This window comes from Hyperolius riggenbachi, chromosome 3 (genome assembly GCF_040937935.1).
Source record: "Hyperolius riggenbachi isolate aHypRig1 chromosome 3, aHypRig1.pri, whole genome shotgun sequence".
In the NCBI taxonomy this organism is placed as follows: domain Eukaryota; kingdom Metazoa; phylum Chordata; class Amphibia; order Anura; family Hyperoliidae; genus Hyperolius; species Hyperolius riggenbachi.
In genome coordinates, this window is record NC_090648.1 from 440,973,390 (window position 1) to 440,994,208 (window position 20,819).

The window sequence follows — 20,819 nt, forward strand, 5'->3', positions numbered from 1 at the left end:
AAGTATCTGCATTCAAAATCCATGTGACGCCCGAAGCCCAGTTTTCACACCCATGTCACACCCAGTACCTGCACCCTGCACCCACATGACATCCAGTACATGCACCCAGATCTCACATGGCTCTAAGTACTTGCAATCAACACCTGCATGACACTTGATACCCACCCATAGCCAGAACCCACATGACACTCTGTACTCACTCCCAGAACCCACATGGCACCCAGCATCTGTATTCAGCGCCCACATGACAACCAATACCCCTTAGCCAAAAACAGGGCCGCCATCAAAAATTTTGGGGCCCCTCACACATCCTCAGGCCTGGGGTCCCCCTCCCTGGACCCACCCACTGGTTGCTGTGCCCACCTACTAGCCACCCCACCCCCGTGCACGAAGTGCGCTGCGGCAAAATTTTTTTCATGGCTCTGACACTGAAGAAAGCGGCATGCACAGCAAGATGCGGCAAAAAGTGGGCGTGACCATGGCATGTTGTGGGTGGAGTCAAATACTAGCAAAATACAGGTAGTCCCCGGTTAACAAATGAGATAGGAACTTGTAGGTCCGTTCTTATTCTTTATCCATTCTCTTTTGTCCCCCTCTTTTCTTCCTCTGCCTTTTTTGTCAGTGCTGGAACGCAGTGTGGTGGTTAGTGAGCCACAGGCCCACAGCCAGCACAGGCGGCCCTTCCAGCGCTTGTGGGTCCCAGGGCCCCCAGAAGCCCTGGGCCCCTCACTGCAGTGTCAGTTGTCCCCCCCTGATGGCTGCCCTGGCCAAAAACGAGGAAAGGGCATTGCGAAGCCCATTTTTTAAATTTGAGCAATAGAGTTGTAGTTCCTGCGCTCAGAGGTATTGATTTATATTTAAACAGTAATTCTGCTGCTACACTAAAAAAGGTGGTATCCCTAAAATGCAAATGCTCATGGACTAGTGAGACCAAATCATCATATGTAGCAATTAATTTACTAATTCAACGTAGAAACACATATATAAAACAAGTAAACAATATATGTACAGTACACAATAGAATGGAGTACAGGATCCTGTTTCAACCCAGCAATCATACACACAGTCACATTGGAGCAGGATTATGAATGTTATTTACTAAGCTTCCACTGCTCTCCAAACGTCTGCTGTGGAATATCTGCCACCTTTGCCCTAAGAGACAGATAACAATGTTGCTGGTCATTATTCAAAAGCAAGGATCACAGTGATGTTTATAATGAGTTCCTTAGTGATCGTTTTTTTTGAAAAGCACCTTAATGGTGTCCTGTATATGCCAGCAACAGTGATAGGCTGTGAATAGCTGTTAAACTTGCCACCTCCGTATTTACACTTGACAATAGGATTTCCAGCAGTAGTTCATAACAATATAAGCTGTAGTCTGGCTCCGGCCGACAGCTTAGCTGGAGAGTCTGTGTGCTCTGGTGACGTCACTCTCCTAGAACCAATTGCTTATGCGTTTTCGAAAGCTAAACGGCTTCCTTCGTCAGAGCTCGAAACGCGTAAGCAATTGGTTCTAGGAGAGTGACGTCACCAGAGTGCACAGACTCTCCAGCTAAACCTGCTCCAGTGTGACTGTGTGTATGATTGCTGGGTTGAAACAGGATCCTGTACTCCATTCTATTGTGTACTGTACATATATTGTTTACTTGTTTTATATATGTGTTTCTACATTGAATTATTAAATTAATTGCTACATGTTGTCAGCAAGAACAGATTTTCTGATTATTGGTGATCTGCAGTATCACCAATAATACAGATGCTATATTTGATTATGTAGTGATCTGCAGAATCAACAATAATGCGAGTATAGCGAGACACAGGACAACCAGATGTAAAGATAGGTGTTTGGTGCAACAGTAATACAGATAGAGATACCAACTTCCCACAGGGATCAGCATTCCAGCAAGCCGGAGATGCAGATGAACTAGTAATCATTTCACCCGAAGAGCGGGTGGTGCACAGTAAGACAACGTATACAGCTCACCCGTGGAGCGGGTGATTCAGACTGTACTGCAGCTACTGGTCACCTGAGGAGCAAGTGATTCAGACTGTACTACAGCTACTGGTCACCTGAGGAGCAGGTGATTAAGCTGTACAGAGAATCCCTCACCAGGGACTAGGCTCACTGGTGAGGGCAGGAGAGTCAGACAAGCAGATTCGGCAACAAACGGACAGATACGGTACAAAGACAGAAGGCTAAATCAGAGTAGTGTTCAGGCTGAGTCGGCAACAGGATCAAATAGGCAGAAGCACAGAATCAGTAGGCAGAAGAGTAGTCAAGGCTAGCAGAAGGTCAAAACAAATAATACAATTCAATTAGTACTTTAGCTATCAACAGAATCTGACTAAGTGTGGATCCCCAGCTCCTGCTGGTTCTAGCACACTTTGGGATCTGACTAAGGTCTGAGTGCTAACACGTAGCATTTGCTACAGCAGATGAGGAGCTACTGACAGACAGGTCCTATATATACTGAGAGCGCCCCACAGCGCCGCCCCAGTCATTCAGTCAATCAGGAGCACTGCTGGAGTCAGCTGAACGGCCGATCAGCTGACTCCCCTTCTATTCGCATAAAGGTCCTGTCGTCTGGCGCGCGCGTGCGTAGCTCTCAGTCTATGTGCAACTGAAGGACCAGGCAAAACTCCACCATGTAATTGTGCGGCGGAGGCCGCCGGCTGAGACGCGGAGACAGCCGCCATGCCGCTCACCGCTGCGGCGGCATCTCCGCTATCTATTACAGTACCCACCCCCTGAGGAGTGGACCCTGGAAACTTCTTACATGGCTTTTCAGGATATAATTCGTGAAACTCTCTCTTTAGATCCTCGGCTTGCATGTGGCAATCCGGAACCCAAGTTCTCTCTTGCAGGCCATACCCCTTCCAATGGACCAGGTACTGTACAGAATTCTGCACTAATCGAGAATCTAAAATCTTCTCGATCTCATACTCAGGTTGGTCGTCAATCATCACGGGGGGGGGGAGGAATCCACATGCAAAGCAGGCTTCAACAAATAAACATGAAATGATCTCACACCTTTAATGCTGGCTGAGAGATCAATCACATATGTCACGTCATTAATCTTTCTGGACGCAGGGTATGGGCCTACAAATCTGGGTCCTAACTTAGGTGATGGTTGCTTTAATGCCAGATGCCGAGTAGACACCCACACCATGTCTCCTGGGGAAAACTTCCACTCAACAGACCTCTTTTTATCTGCCTGTTTTTTTCTGCGTTTGGAAGGCTTTTCCCAGATTCCTTTTTACAAGCACCCAAATTTCCTTCAATGCCCTTTGCCAATCCTCTAGAGCCGGAAAAGGGGAAGATGCCACTGGTATAGGAGAGAATTTGGGAGATCTCCCCGAAACCACCTGGAAAGGAGAAAAACCTGAAGAGGAACTCTTCAGATTATTATGCGCAAACTCCGCAAATGGCAGGAACTTTACCCAATCTGACTGCGCATCTGCCACATAACACCTGAGAAATTGCTTCAAGGACTGGTTAACTCTTTCGGTCTATCCATTGGTTTGTGGGTGGTAGCCTGATGAAAATGACAGGTCCCTACCGAGCTGGTGGCAAAAGGCTCTCCAGAATTTAGACACAAACTGGACTCCCCTATCTGACACCACATTCTCCGGAATGCCATGCAGACGGAAAATGTGCTGGATGAAGAGATCAGCCAATTCCTGGGCCGAGGGGAGTCCCTTCAGAGGGTCAAAATGAGACATTTTACTGAACCTATCAACTACCACCCAGATGACCGACTTGCCCTCAGACCTGGGGAGTTCTCCTACAAAGTCCATAGACAAGTGAGTCCATGGCTCATTTGGCACCGGTAAGGGTTGTAGTGTACCTACTGGTGCTTGATGAGAGGGCTTATTTCTGCAATCAAGAGCCAACGAAGGCCACCATACACATCTGGCCAGTAGGTCCTGAGTTCGAGCAGCCTCGGGATGCCCTGCATTCTTATGGGCGTGGAACAATAGCAAGAGTTGTAGGCGAAAAGGAAGTGGCACAAACAGAACCCCCTCGGGCTTCCCTTCAGGAACATCTTGCTGGTAAGGCCCTAGGGTAAGTGCCCAGTCTTCCCAAGTCTCCGTGGATGCTACCACCAGTCTTTGAGGTAAGATGGTCTCAGGGGTTGATGGCTGAACTGTCTCGGGCTCAAAACACCTAGATAATGCATCTGTATACGTAATGACAAATCTGAACCTTAAAAAGAACAAGAACCATCGAGCCTGTTGGGGGCTAAGTCTTTTAGCCCCTTCGATGTACTCCAAATTTTTATGATCAGTATAGACCGTGATCGTATGTTCTGCCCCTTCCAGCCAATGGCGCTGTCACGGACGGTTGCGGGGACGCAGGCGCGTCCTGGAACCGCCCGTGAAGAAAAGAACGATCGCACTCGATTCCTGCATCGATTGCGCCTCAGATCAATAGAACCAAGATTTGACGTGTAGTATCCCTATGCCTAGGAACAGCTGGGGGATCTGTCTTAGCTGAAGTGACAGCCTGGGGGGAAGGTGTTAATTAGCTTGGACATATTCCCTGTGGAAGGCACAATTCCCCTTTTGGTTCTGGGAACCAGGTGACACTTAGCTGATCTCATGGAGATGTTAATTAACCAAAGGATGCCTAGGTACAGCCAGGCAGGCTACGAATCCACGGGAGGTCTTGACACCTTGCTCACTGGTAAAGATCAAAGGGAAGCCAGCTGTTAGGTTTATTCAGGATTAGGCAGTTTGAAAATGCCCTGATGATACCACAGGGGTCCCACCCCTCATGTCTGGTATCAGGGCGCTGGGTAAATCGAGACAGACCTGAAAATGTTAATAAATCTGCCCTGACCTGTACGGTTCTGTGAGATAGAGCCCATATATGGGTAGATATGATTTCTAGCCCCCAGGATAAGGGGAGGGCTCATCTCATCTTCTAAGGGGGTGTATGGCTCCCCGCCCTCACTCCCTCCTACTGAAGCAGGGGCATAAGAATGGCTGAGGACCCAAACTCAGTGTCCTCCAGACTGGAACATCTTGCACTCATCAGATGCCAGCTTGAGGATATGCTGGCATCCACCTGGTCTGAACTCTGAACTTTGATTGAAATCCAGAACTGATTTTTCCCACAAAAAGGACATCTTTCCAGGAACTAAGTATTTTTCTCCCTTCTTTTATTTTTCATACTGGCTATTACTGTTTTAATAATTGTTGCTTTTAATAATTGTCTGTATATATTAATTATTTATATTGCGTGAATAAACGACTTTCTCCAAGTCATTCACTATCCGCTACCCTGCTTATCAGCACACGCAGAACTGATCCCGGGTCTCTGAAGATACGCTACTGTTTGTTTGTTGTTGGCTAGACAGAATACCGTGTGTTTAACCGTTTTACTCGCAGGACTAGTCAGTCAGTTAGTGGGCTCCACGGTCCCATGGTAACCGCGGTGGTGGCAGTTTACTCTGAACCAGTAGGTGACGTTGTAATTACCCGTGTCTCACAGGCTCCCTTCTGAGTTGTCTGCGGCTAATTCTTAACGGTTCCTGCGCATTGACTGCGACCAGAGTTCGCACGATCTGTGCGCTGGCACCGTTTAGAAGGCTAAGTGCGGTCAGCCACTAGGGCTCCTGTGACAGTGTTAGGCAGCGGTTGGGACCTGTGTTGTGCTGAAAGTATCTAAGATAGCGCTAGCGCTATCAAGAAACGAACTAATTCGTTGGTGTAGCTGGAAGGCAATATATTTTTTATATATACAGAGAGACTGTGTAGTCAGTACCCCTCCCCAAAAGTTTTATTTTATTTGGCATGGAAATGTCCGGGAACTACCAGAACATGTGCCTAGCAGACCTGGAAAATCTTTGCGAAGAGAGGGGCATTGGCATCCTCCGCAAGAACAAACGGGACCTGATAGCAGACTTGTCCAGATGGGATGCCCAGCAACTGCGGGAGCCGGGAGTGTCCGCTGAAGTGGATACCAGCCCATCTGACAATCGAGGGGAACCAGAGACTGAGACTCCTGACCGTACAGAGGTTGTGCATCCTGAGGGCCCTGCATCAACAGTTACGCAGGAGAATGTCAGTGTGGACCCCAACCCCAGAGTTTCTGAAAGTACTCGCCTGGAACCGGCCAGTACTGGACTGTCCGTTTGTACTGATCCGCTAATGCAGCAGGCATTACAAAAGCTGATGGACACTGACCTGGAAAAGTACATGCAGTACATGGAAGCACGAGAGGAACGGGAGCGCCAATCTGCAGAACGCAAGGCTGCTGCTGCTGAACGCCACGCGGAGAGGGATGCCGCTGAGCGGGAACGCCAACGACAGCATGAGCTAAACATGGCAAAAGTGCAACAGGCCAGCCGGAGTTCACCGCCCAGCCTCCCTGCTGAAGGAGCTGCACCACCCGTAAGTGCAAAATTTAAATTTGCTAATATTGAGAAAGACACAGACATTGACTTGTTTTTGCGGTCTTTTGAAAAAGCATGCCGTCAGTATCGTCTGTCCCAAGACCAGTGGGCCAGACATCTGACACCTTTGCTGCGCTACAAAGCGCTTGATGCCTTCGCAGAATTGCCTGCGGAAAAGGATAATGATTATGCTGCTATAAAAGACGCTATCATTACTAAGTACCAGCTGACGCCAGAAGCCTATCGGAAAAAGTTCAGGGCCTGGCAGAAAAAGTCTTCTGACTCGTATCGAGATGTGGTCAGCAGCTTGCTTACCACACTCCGCCAGTGGACTCTAGGCCTCACCAAAGGGTCTTATGATGTCCTGGAGGACTTGATAGTCCTGGAACAATTTCTGAACATTTGCCCTGCTGATGTACGACAATTTGTGCTAGAACGCAAGCCGGCTTCAGCAACTGTCGCTGCAGACCTTGCTGAGACTTTTGCAACTACCCGGGTGGCTGATACCCGCAGGACTGTCCCATCCAGCTGGAGAGGAGGTCAGCCCAATACTCTGGCAGACTCTCCTGCCCCTGTGAGCCGTCAGCCACAGAGGCCACCCAGCGCAGCTGCTGCACCCAGGCCTGCAGCGCCTGGAGAGGTCACCTGTCACTACTGCCGCCAGCCCGGACACATGAAGTTCGACTGCCCGGAGCGGAGACAGACACCACCAGCACCTGGATCATCTGCATCACCTGCACCTCACCCACAGCAGAGGCAACCCGCCAGCGAACCACAGCCTGGATCATCAGATTTTGTCCTGTTTGCCCGCGGAAAGGAAATCTGCGACCGAACCGACCAGCAGCAACTTGTTAGAGTGAACGGCAAAGTTGTCACCGGATTCCGAGACACCGGAGCTGACATCACGTTAGTTCACTCACACCTTGTACCAAAGGAGAGCATCAGCTCCAGCCGATCCCTTGCCCTTACTGGAGTAGAGGGCACCCTTTTCCACATAGCCCACGCAAAAGTGAAGCTGGATTGGGGAGTGGGAGGAGTCCAAGAACGGGTTGTTGGGGTTATGAAGGATCTCCCAGTCCCTGTGTTGCTAGGGACTGATTTGGGCAAGCTTGTGTCCTACTATGAACCTGCCACGACCGCCTTGTCGCTCACGGAAGGAGACGGACTCTCCACCCACCACCAGGTACTTTATACACTTGGGGGAGCACCAGGGGGAGGTGGGTTGAATGTGCCCAGTTCAAGGGTACCAGGTTCAATAGTGCCTGCTTCAAAGGCACCTGAGTTTGATGTACAGACTGTCTGTTGTGATGATGCTGTAGCTGTACCTGAGTTTACTGTACAACCTGTCTGTAATGAAAAAATGTCTATACCTGTCAATGTTATTACTGCATGCAATGATGATTTGAGTAATGTCCGTCTGTGCCATTCTGACAGTGTACCTGTGCTAGCAGTACCGCGCAGCTGCACTGCTCAGAACCCGAGCTCAGAACAGGTGGAGGGGGTTCCGGCCTCCTCCCCCTCCTCTGACCGCAGGGATGAGACCTTTCAGCCGCTGGCCTCGTGTGACATGAGCCAGTTGGCTGAAACTGACAGCGCCATATTCTCAGCCGCACTACAAAGTGACCCAAGCCTGGAGGTGCTCAGGCAGCAAGCCGCTGAGGCCCTCGCAGACGGGGCCGCTTTCAAGGTGTACTGGGAAGGTGGGAGACTGTACAGTGAGTCTGTACAGCCCCCTACAGGTAGATCCCACGCGAATACCAAGTGGCTTGTGGTCCCGAGTGCGTTCAGGGGACATGTGCTGAAATCCGCACATGGTAATCCTCTGACAGGGCACTCGGGTGTCCGCAAGACACTCGCCGGTATTCGGAACCAGTTTTATTGGCCCCGGATGAACAGGGATGTAGCAAACTACTGCAGAGCATGTGCCGTCTGTCAGGAGCTGGGAAGGTCCAGGGATTCCCGCGGGGTTCCCTTAGGTCCACAGCCACTCAGCAGGGGAACCCTGCGTGGGCTGGCTGTTGACCTAACCAACCCACTGCCCGTTGTCAGCAGTCCCGGCAGACACCACGTCCGACTGCAGTGGCGCAAACGCCCTGTCCAGAACGGTCCATGTTGGGTCAACCCTGAGGGTAGCAGACCGCGACCGGTCCAGGGGAACCGAGCCACAGGCTCCAATAGGTTTTCCCGCCGTACCGGCAACTCGAGGCCCGTCAGCCAGGTTATCGGCGCCGCCACACATCGTGCGGATGAGTGGCTAAGCCGCGGACAAGGGAGAGGGCTGTCACGGACGGTTGCGGGGACGCAGGCGCGTCCTGGAACCGCCCGTGAAGAACAGAATGATCGCACTCGATTCCTGCATCGATTGCGCCTCAGATCAATAGAACCAAGATTTGACGTGTAGTATCCCTATGCCTAGGAACAGCTGGGGGATCTGTCTTAGCTGAAGTGACAGCCTGGGGGGAAGGTGTTAATTAGCTTGGACATATTCCCTGTGGAAGGCACAATTCCCCTTTTGGTTCTGGGAACCAGGTGACACTTAGCTGATCTCATGGAGATGTTAATTAACCAAAGGATGCCTAGGTACAGCCAGGCAGGCTACGAATCCACGGGAGGTCTTGACACCTTGCTCACTGGTAAAGATCAAAGGGAAGCCAGCTGTTAGGTTTATTCAGGATGTGTTCTAGCTGCTGAGTCTCATAGCATAATCCATAACTTCCCAGATCTGTCATATTTCTGGGGTTCCTGAGATGGCAGCTTCGCCAAACGTGGGGGAAGTGTAGCATGAGCCCCGGTGCTGGTTCTGAGGAAGTTTCAGAACATTCTGAGGTAAGGACTGCCAGTTAGGCAGTTTGAAAATGCCCTGATGATACCACAGGGGTCCCACCCCTCATGTCTGGTATCAGGGCGCTGGGTAAATCGAGACAGACCTGAAAATGTTAATAAATCTGCCCTGACCTGTACGGTTCTGTGAGATAGAGCCCATATATGGGTAGATATGATTTCTAGCCCCCAGGATAAGGGGAGGGCTCATCTCATCTTCTAAGGGGGTGTATGGCTCCCCGCCCTCACTCCCTCCTACTGAAGCAGGGGCATAAGAATGGCTGAGGACCCAAACTCAGTGTCCTCCAGACTGGAACATCTTGCACTCATCAGATGCCAGCTTGAGGATATGCTGGCATCCACCTGGTCTGAACTCTGAACTTTGATTGAAATCCAGAACTGATTTTTCCCACAAAAAGGACATCTTTCCAGGAACTAAGTATTTTTCTCCCTTCTTTTATTTTTCATACTGGCTATTACTGTTTTAATAATTGTTGATTTTAATAATTGTCTGTATATATTAATTATTTATATTGCGTGAATAAACGACTTTCTCCAAGTCATTCACTATCCGCTACCCTGCTTATCAGCACACGCAGAACTGATCCCGGGTCTCTGAAGATACGCTACTGTTTGTTTGTTGTTGGCTAGACAGAATACCGTGTGTTTAACCGTTTTACTCGCAGGACTAGTCAGTCAGTTAGTGGGCTCCACGGTCCCATGGTAACCGCGGTGGTGGCAGTTTACTCTGAACCAGTAGGTGACGTTGTAATTACCCGTGTCTCACAGGCTCCCTTCTGAGTTGTCTGCGGCTAATTCTTAACGGTTCCTGCGCATTGACTGCGACCAGAGTTCGCATGATCTGTGCGCTGGCACCGTTTAGAAGGCTAAGTGCGGTCAGCCACTAGGGCTCCTGTGACAGGCGCCATTCCTCAAAGGCTAACTTAATGGTCAAGAGCTTCCTATTGCCAATATCGTAGTTCCTCTCGGCTGGAGAGAACCTACGAGAAAAGAAGGCACAGGGATGTAGTTTGCCTTGAAGGTCAGAGCGTTGAGACAGCACAGCCCCAACCCCAATCTCTGATGCATCCACCTCAACAATGAAGGGGAAGGTGACATCCACGTGTCTCAAAATGGGAGCAGAACAAAATAACTTTTTCAACGTAGCGAAGGCAGACTGTGCCTCTACTGTCCAATGGTAGGTGTCAGCCCCCTTCTTGGTAAGGTTGGTGAGGGGTGACACTACAGAAGAAAACCCTTTGATGAACTTCCTGTAGTAATTGGCGAAGCCAAGAAATCTTTGGAGTGTCTTCAATCCTACCGGTTGAGGCCACTCCAATACAGCAGAGAATTTTTCAGGAACCATGGAGAGACCTGAAGTGGAAATGATATATCCCAAAAAAGGGACCTTAGTGACTTCAAAGAGGCATTTCTCTAACTTCGCATACAACGAGTTCTGCCTCAATTTTCTTAAAACGAACTTCACATGTTTCCGATGTTCTGTTAGATTGGGTGAGAAAATCAGTATATCGTCCAGATACACTAGCACAAATTTTCCCAGAACTTCCCTGAAGACTTCATTGATCAACTCCTGGAAGACGGCAGGAGCATTACACAACCCGAAAGGCATGACCAGATACTCGTAGTGCCCATCGGGCGTGTTGAATCTTGTCTTCCATTCATCACCGTCCCTAATGCGTACCAGGTTGTATGCTCCTCGTAGGTCTAGCTTAGAGAAGATACTGGCATTAGTCACCTGAGCAAACAAATCGTCAATCAAAGGCAGTGGATAGCGATTTTTCACTGTGATCTTATTTAAACCCCGATAGTCAATACAAGGTCGAAGCCCACCATCCTTTTTCTGTACAAAAAAGGACCCAGCCCCTGCTGGTGACCGGGAAGGACGGATAAAGCCCTTGGCCAAATTTTCTTTAATGTATTCCTGCATAGCCAGCTTCTCTGGCCCCGACAGATTATAGATATGGCCTCTAGGGGGCATACAACCTGATCTTAACTCTATGGGACAGTCGAAGCTCCGGTGTGACGGGAGTTTCTCTGCTGATTGTGGGCAAAACAAGTCAGAAAATTCTGCGTACTGCACTGGCACCCATTTCACCTGAACCTTGGTGGCACAAACAGCAATTTTCTCAAAAAAATGATGATGACAACGGGCTGACCAGCTCTGTAGCTGATCTGAAGCCCAGTCGATCTGAGGGGAGTGTAGTTGCAACCAAGGCATACCGAGGATTATGGTAGAGGTTGCCATTTGCAGGACAAAGAACTGTAGTTTCTCCTTATGTAGAACCCCTATATTACACAACAATAAGGGGGTCTGGGAGAGAGGTTGTCTACACTGTAACGGAGAGTCATCTACCGCTGTGATCAAAATCTGACAGTCTAAAGGAAGTAAGGGAATCCCCAATTTTTTGACAAAGTCATAATCTATAAAATTAGCTGCAGAGCCTGAGTCCACGAATGCTTCTGTGGCCGTGGCCCGACCCTCCCAGGTAATGGAGCAAGGGAGGAGTAAACAGTTATTATCTAGAAGTAAACACGGCTCGCCTAGGGTATTACCTCTGACTACACCTAGGCGGCAGCGTTTCCTGACTCTTTAGGGCAATTCTGGATAATGTGACCCTCCTCAGCACAGTATAGACAGAGTCTTTCTGACCTTCTGCGATTCTTCTCCACTTGTGTTAACCTAGACTGACCGAGCTGCATCGGTTCGTCCTGAGGTGTCGAGGGTGGAGAAGAGGAGTAGGAAACAGATCTTACAGCATTTCTCCCACGGGTTTGTTTTTGATAGCGAAGGCGGTGATCAACCCACACCGCCAATGAAATTGCTTCGTCTAGAGATTTAGGCTCAGGATGACCTAACATCAAATCAGAAACTGCATCGGATAGTCCTGACAGGAAACAGTCTAATAAAGCATACGTTCCCCATCTAGCTGATACAGCCCACCTCCTAAATTCTGCAGCATAAACCTCCACTGGATTACGACCCTACCTGAGAGTCTTTCGTTTCCTCTCAGCCGTGATAGCAATATCCGGATCATCGTATATAACGGCCCTAGCCTTAAAAAACTCCTGAACTGAGGATAATGCCTCATGCCCTGTGTGAAGACTATATGCCCATGTTTGTGAATCTCCTGACAAAAGGGTCTTTATAAAGGTTACCCTCTGGTTCTCAGATCCTGACTGATTGGGCCTCAACTCAAAATAGGATAGCACACGGTTTCTGAAATTCTGAAAGTCAGATCTATGCCCAGAAAACTTTTCGGGTACAGACATACGAAGGTCCGTGACTAAAGGGGATCGCACTGTATCAATAGTCGTTTGAAGTACCTGTACTGTCCCAGACAGTTGATTGATCTGAGTCTGTTGGGTATTGATCACCCCGGTAAGATTGTTTACCGCGGTGGTCAGGACTTCAACCTGACTACGCAGTGTGTCCATAATGTTTGGTCTGCTGTTCTGTAACGATTGGTGTCAGCAAGAACAGATTTTCTGATTATTGGTGATCTGCAGTATCACCAATAATACAGATGCTATACCTGATTATGTATTGATCTGCAGAATCAACAATAATGCGAGTATAGCGAGACACAGGACAACCAGATGTAAAGATAAGTGTTTAGTGCAACAGTAATACAGATAGAGATACCAACTTCCCAGAGGAGCTAGTAGAGGGAAATATCTCTATAGAACACAGGGATCAGCATTCCAGCAAGCCGGAGATGCAGATTAACTAGTAATCAGTTCACCCGAGGAGCAGGTGGTGCACAGTAAGACAACGTATACAGATCACCCGTGGAGCGGGTGATTCAGACTGTACTGCAGCTACTGGTCACCTGAGGAGCAGGTGATTCAGACTGTACTGCAGCTACTGGTTACCTAAGGAGCAGGTGATTCAGACTGTACTGCAGCTACTGGTCACCTGAGGAGCAGGTGATTCAGACTGTACTACAGCTACTGGTCACCTGAGGAGAAGGTGATTAAGCTGTACAGAGAATCCCTCACCAGGGACTAGGCTCACTGGTGAGGGCAGGAGAGTCAGACAAGCAGATTCGGCAACAAACGGACAGATACGGTACAAAGACAGAAGGCTAAATCAGAGTAGTGTTCAGGCTGAGTCAGCAACAAGATCAAATAGGCAGAAGCACAGAATCAGTAGGCAGAAGAGTAGTCAAGGCTAGCAGAAGGTCATAACAAATAATACAATTCAATTAGTACTTTAGCTATCAACAGAATTTGACTAAGTGTGGATCCCCAGCTCCTGCGGGTTCTAGCACACTTTGGGATCTGAGGTCTGAGTGCTAACACGTAGCATTTGCAACAGCAGACGAGGAGCTACTGACAGGCAGGTCCTATATATACTGAGAGCGCCCCACAGCGCCGCCCCAGTCAATCAGCCAATCAGGAGCACTGCTGGAGTCAGCTGACCGGCCGATCAGCTGACTCCCCTTCTATTCGCATAAAGGTCCTGTCGCCTGGCGCGCGTGCGTGTAGCCCTCAGTCTATGTGCAACTGAAGAACCAGTCAAAACTCCACCATGTAATTGCGCAGCGGAGGCCGCCGGCTGAGACGCGGAGACAGCCGCCATGCCGCTCACCGCTGTGGCGGCATCTCCGCTATCTATTACACTACATATGATGATTTGGTCTCACTCAGGGCCGGGCAAGGCAGAGGCTGGAGAGGCTCCAGCCTCAGGGCGCAGTGTAGGAGGGGGCACACAACTCATTCAGCTGTCATTCCCAATTGTGTTTGAAGCAGAAAGAAATAAGAAAAGGGGATACATGACAGTAACTGCAAGCCAGATAACTAGAGATTAAGGTGTTGGGGAGGTTGGGGGCTCTGGGGCACCTATTTATCTAATAGCAATCTGTGTGTGACAGCTGGGGTGGGAGGGATGGAGGGGCGCACTTTGCTGTCTCAGCCTTGGGTGCTGAAGGACCTTGTCCCGGCTCTGGTCTCACTAGTCCATGAGCGCACCCTATTGCATTTTTGTACAATTTTTTAAATTTGAGCACCCCCCACTTAAGGGCCCTCTTCACGGCCCTGCTTGAGAGATTACAATCTAAAGGAATAGGCACGAAGCTAGATGTGGGGTAATATATAATGGGTTTACCTAGAGACAGTGAGTTTTTAGGTTATATTAAGTGAGGAGAACAAATTTGGCCAGAAGTTGAAGGGGAATAGCCTAGTTAGCAGATTTGTTTGTTTAACCACTTTGTCCTCCTTGACGTATAAAAACGTCAAGGAGGACAGGCGCGCTCCCGCGGCCGATCGCGCGCGTGCACGCGCACTCCCGGGCCGCGGAGTCGGTAGCCACGGAATCAATGTATCGGACTATGGAGCCCGATCATTGATTCCTCTCCCCCGCTGAAAAAGCGACAGCTTCTCTCGGAAGCTTCGCTCTTTCTGAAGCGGTGTCCCTCTAAGCGTACATTGTACGCTTAGAGTGACGTCATGTAAAAAAAATCGAGATTGCCATCTTGTGGCCAAAAAGTAAAACTACAAGTAAATGCCCAAAAACATTACAATACACCAATATTTCCCCAAATAAAACACTTTTATATCCCACCCTCCCAAAAATGCCCACATAAAATGTTTAATAAAAAAAACAAAAAAAAACATTACTATAAAAAAGAAAAAAACACATAAATATTTACCTAAGGGTCTAAACTTTTTAAATATCTATGTAAAGATGAAATATTTCTCTCTATTTTTTTTTTATAAGCTTGTAAATAGTGATGTATGCAAAACGTAAAAAATGCTCTTTTATTTCCAAATAAAATATTGTCGCGATACATTGTGATAGGGACATAATTTAAATGGTGAAATAACCGTGACAAATGGGCAATAACAATACGTGGGTTTTAATTATGGAGGCATGTATTATTTTAAAACTATAATGGCCGAAAACTGACAAATAATGAATTTTTTCATTTTTTTTCTTATTCTTCCTGTTAAAATGCATTTACAGTAAAGTGGCTCTTAGCAAAATGTACCCCCCAAAGAAAGCCTAATTGGTGGCGGAAAAAACAAGATATAGATCAGTTCATTGTGATAAGTAGTGATAAAGTTATAGGCTAATGAATGGGAGGTGAACATTGCTCGGATGCATAAGCTGAAAACGACTGAGATGTTAAGTGGTTAAAATTAATCAGAGCTGAGACAACAGTTCACTGTTAAGGTGCGTACACATGCACGACAGCAGCCAACGATGGGTCTGTCGGCACCTCCCGCCGGGCGGGTTTTCAGCAGACTCTAGTGCGTGTGTATGCACTGTCGACGGATTGATAAGGCTGTTCCTGAACGATTCACAATTTACACCCAAAGCTCTCTTTGACACAGTCTGAGCAGTTAATTTGCAGACACACAAAGCTATCACTTCCAGTTCAGCTGCTCAATCAGCTCAGCTACCTCCAAAGGGAATAAGTTTTTCCTCAAAAGTTTATATTTATTTTAATCCATCCTCTCTTTCCCCATCTATAATCCTATAGCATTTATCACATTTTCTCCTGACATGGAGAAAGAGGTCTGGTTCTGCTGGTAAGGACCAAATAACTGCATACATCACTAATCTAAAATCACATTCTTGGGGCAAACTGTGGAGATCTGCTGTTTCAGCTGGTTCATATTTAGCTGGACCTTGGAGCTATCATGTACAGTTAGCATAAAAAGGAAATTTCCACCTTTGTTTGATTTCATTTTAATGTATTTCTCTAGTGTGCATAATTACCAGGTGCACTCCTCCAAACAGCTTAGTTACAACTGCTAAGCCTGCCTGTACAGCTTCAGCTCAGATTGCTATAGTAACAAAATGTGGAGCTTACGCTCTGTCAGGCTGATTTATCAGGGTGTCTCTATAGCTGGAGGGGCAAATGTGGAGCAACCAGTCAGGATTACGCTGCCAAGTAAAGCAAAGATTTGGATTTCTTTTTTTTTTTTAACTCTGAACAACTGCTCTACTTTAAAGGGAATATGAAGTGAGTGGTATATGAAAGCTTCCATATTTATATCCTTTTAAACAATACCAGTTGCCTGGCTGTCCTGCTGATCCTCTGCCTCTAATACTTTTAGTCTTAAGGGGCCCATACACCTAACGATTTTCCCGACGATATACAGCAGATTTGATCACTGTGATCGAATCTGCTGTGAAATCGTTGCGGAAACGCAAACGATTGATTTCAGTCCAAAATCAATCATTCCCACCGATTCCCGTCGAGCCGTCCGTGCGGAAGATTTTTCTTGATCGTCAATAGCGGCGTTCGAATGCCCGACGACCGATGCAATACAGCGGCAATACATTACCTGCTCCGGACCGGAACGCGGAACCCAGCGGAGAAGAAGACATCGGTGACAGCGGCGACTCGCGCCGGCCGGAGCAGGTAATATATGCGGGGGGGGGGGGGGAAGGCAGTGGCCTTCCCCCCCCGATTCACAATCTGTTTGCAGCAAAGGCAGCCATACGATCCCTCTCTGATCAGATTCGATCAGAGAGGGATCTATCTGTTGGTCGAATCTGATGGCAAATCAACCAGTGTATGGCCACCTATAGACCCTGAACAACCATTTTTCAGGTGTGTGATTCTGACACTACTGCAGACAGAGAGATCCGCATGGCTGCCAGGCAACTGGTATTATTTAAAAGGAAATAAATATTACCAGTGGCGTAGCTAAGAAGCCGTGGGCCCCAGTGCATGTTTAGCATTGGGGCCCCCCAAGCAGGTTGTAGATAACAATTGATCCAACACACCAAAACCAATCAAGGACAACCACAGTGTCAGAGGTGCAAGAAGGGGATGGGAAACTGTGTGTTAATGATTACTACTATTCAAATGAACTATAGAAGTTAATATTATCAGAACAGGACCAATGAAGAGCTAATACTGTGTTTCAGGGGTGGGCCCCTAGGGGCTCCTATAGCCCAAGGGCCCCGATGCGGTCGCTACCTCTGCATCCCCTATTGCTACACTGCTGAATATTATCCAGCAAAGAATGTAAGGTGAACTTATTCACTGATGACATTATGTTGACTCTCACAAACCTCCCACTTTCCCACGTATCTTATGAGGGCCCTGAAATATTGTAAGGGGTTGTCGGGCTTCTGGCTCAATTATGATAAGTCGGAAGCCATGTATGGCAACTTCCCTAAATCTCAAGCCTTGGCTATATCCAATACCCATAAATGTCAACATTGAGACCACTACACTTTGTATCTAGGCGTTAAGCTCAATATACCCAGCTTTATGCAAGTGACTTCATCCCTCTGTATCAGGATCTCCTAGCCCTGCTCAGGTCGTGAAACAACTATAGGATCTCGTGGATAGGACAAATCACAAGTATTAAATGACTCTTCACCCAAAGAGCGTGTATTTTTTTTTAGAGTCTGTAAATTGCCTGTAACTATTAAGACATCAGCTATATTAGCTTTACAGAAAGAAATCAACATCTTTATTTGCGAAGGCAAACGCCCACGCGTAGCACAAAGAGCCCTTCATTGGCATAAAACTGATGGAGGCCTCTCCATCCCCAATCTCCTCCATTATAATAAAGTTCAGTTGGCAATATTGCCTAGGATTCATGGTGAATCTCACGCCCCTAAATGGGTAAACCTTGAAAAATTAATCTTGTCCCCAATATCTTGGCAAGGTTAACTATGGTCACAATCTTCTGATTTGTCTGTTTTTAGGGATAAATCCATCCCCACCCATCATACCCTTAAAATATGGCAATTAGTTTGATTATAAGCCTCTTTCAAGTCTAAGACCTCTCTGGTGATGGAGATCTTCCGGAATCCAGAATTCCCAGAGGGATTCCACATCCTAAACTTCTCATGGTGGATGTGGAGGGACTATCTTTTGAGTTGTGGGATGCTTCCTACTTGGCTACAATTTTTAAAAGGAAGCACACCCTCGATCAGCTGAATTGTTTGGGGCAATGCAACTCCACCACTTTATAACCCACTTAGCTAAACCTGGGACAAGTGTTCACCCGACCCACTTAGTATATGAAAACATGACCCAATGCAAAAGGGTATGCTGCCCCTCCTCTATACCACACTAAACAGCTAACCCTCTTCCTACATGAATCCCTATCAGAAGGCCTGGGAACTGGATATGCAGAGCTCTCTTGATCCTGAGGAATGGCCCAATGCGTCAAAATATTGTCCATAGGAAGCAGGCAATCCACAAATATGGAGGGATCCATAAGACTTCTCCACCAAGTCTACCTGGTTCCTGAACATCTACACAGGATGGATTGTTCAAAAGTCAACTATGTTTTTGTTGGTCGTCAGGTCCCAGATACGACATATCACATTTAGTAACCAAACACAGAACATTTATATCGCGCTTTTCTCCTGGCGGACTCAAAGCGCCAGAGCTGCAGCCACTAGGAAACGCTCTATAGGCAGCAGCAGTATTAGGGAGACTTGCCTAAGGTCTCCTACTGAATGGGTGCTGGCTTACTGAACAGGCAGAGCCAAGAGTCGAACCTAGGTCTCCTGTGTCAGAGGCAGAGCCCTTAACCATTACACTTTCCAGCCACCTGTCCAAAGGTCTTCCACCTCTGAAAGAGAATCCTCTCCCTAATGAACACACTATTTTCCCCAGCCTACCCTGATGGAGCCTAGGATCTTCATCCTGGGTTTCAAACCTGATTCCAACCCCCATGCTCAGCACAAACTAATCCAGTTTATAGTTGCAGCATCAAAAACACACATAGCTGCAAACTAGAGGTCTCCTATCCTTTCCTACGCACTAGTCCTTGAGAAAATCAATCACACCCTAACTTGTGAAAGCATCAGCACTACCATTAATGACTGGGCAGACCACTTCCATAGGGTGTGGGACTCCTGGATTACCAAAGGTATCTCAAGAGTGTTAACATTCTGTCTTTACAAATTAGCTGCTGTGCCGATGAGATTCCTGAGCTGACACAGCTGAGAGAACAAATTACAGTGGTTATTAGTCACAGATGAGAGGGAATTAGACAGGCTAAGCTTTCTAAATACATACAAGAGTGCATTTCTCTGCTTTCCTTCTGTCCAGTGCAAGAGTTCAGGTCCACTTTAAAGTATACATGTGACCTGATGAGATAAACACAGGGCCGGTTTGCCCATGAGGCGCGGTGAGGCGGGTTCCTCAGACGGCAAAGTCCGGTGGGCGGCACCTGCCTGGCAGTGGGTGTGGAGGGACGCCGAGCTGGAGGGGGTAGCGGGCAAGAAAGGGGTATTGGGCACAGCGGCGGGAGGGGGGGTTGGACTCTGGGTCCCCCGATCTGCGCTCCCCCTCTAGCTTTTAAGTCCAGCAGCAGCATATAAATAAGAGGCAGTGGGCAGAGATGAGTCATTTCTTCCGTGTTCCAGCGTGAGTTCCACTCTCGTCACTTCCTGCAATGCCTCCCACTGTACTGTAAGTGGACGGCATTTCAGGAAGTGACAAGAGTGATACGCTGCTGTGCTTAATACCCCCTTCCTGCCCACTACCCCCTCCAGCTCAGCGGCCCCCCAGCGGGGGGAGGGGGGAGGTGGTTTCTCACAAGTTTGCCTCAGGCGGCAAAACATCTAGAACGGGCCCTGCATAAACATCCTATATAATAAACCCCATGTGTCCCTGGATCATCCTTCTGTCCCTGTGTAGCCATTGGGACAGGAGGAGGACGAGACCAGGGGGGGGGGGGAGGGGCATGTGCGGTGTGTGTGCAAAGCGTTTATACAGCAAGAGGCTCAGGCTAGCACCCATTTTTAAATGAGCCTTAGGCCTACTAGGTATATATAATACTAACCCTAGTAAGAAAGTCTCTGAAGTCCCTTTCTGTTTTCCAATACAGCAGGAGTAAAAAAAAAAAAAAAAAAAGTGAGTTATTTATGCAAATGAGCTGGTCCACAGCTTGTCAGTTCAGTCCTGTTTTCTGAATAGTAAATAGAGGCTAAACAGCTGAGAAACAGGAAAAGCCTTCTAGTGAAGTTTAATTGCACTAAAGTTCAAAGGGTTATTACTTTTCTTTCTCTTTCAGCTTATTGAAGCAGAATGTGGATTCTAAACAGCAACTTTGAAAGTCTGATGCAATCTTAAAAATTAAGCCATTAAATGGAAAATAAAAATATGAGACCCATTAACATGTTAATAATGCTCTATTTATCATTCATACTACACACAGAAATACTTATCTCATAAGTCTGTTTTTACTTTATGTTCACTTAAGCCTACTTAAGGCTTGTGTATTTATTATGCAGATCTCTGGGTCATATGACTGGCTTTTTGAAAGGGTAATATTCTGGAACAGCTGCCTCATACATGAAAATGTGTAGGTAAGGCTTCATTCACACTGACTCATTGTGGTGTGTTGCGTTGGACAATATAATTGCAAAGTATATGCAATGCAATTATATTTTAATGGTACATTCACATCAACGCAATAGCAGTGCAGAGGGGTGGAATCCGTTGAAATCATGTGAGGCATGCTGTGTGATATTGGGCATTGTGCGCATTTAGAGTTGTAGTGAATCATAGGATTATTTGAACAAACATGGTGGCTCTACATGTGCGTACAAAAAGTTTATTGATACAACTTTAAATTATGAAAACA

General features: G+C 47.5%; 1 protein-coding gene across 3 annotated transcripts in view; it reads left to right on the plus strand.

Moving 5' to 3' along the window:
* LOC137564204 (protocadherin gamma-A5-like) overlaps window positions 1–20,819 on the plus strand; it is a 110,053-nt gene that overhangs the window by 61,316 nt on the left and 27,918 nt on the right. The window contains exon 1 of one of the 3 annotated variants that reach the window (XM_068277771.1): window positions 16,054–16,141. The exons of the other annotated variants lie outside the window; for them this stretch is intronic. Within the exon in view, the coding sequence (XP_068133872.1) occupies window positions 16,109–16,141 (33 nt within the window). The 5' untranslated portion in view covers window positions 16,054–16,108. Of the gene's footprint in view, window positions 1–16,053; window positions 16,142–20,819 lie in introns of those variants that run through there. 3 annotated transcript variants of the gene reach the window in all.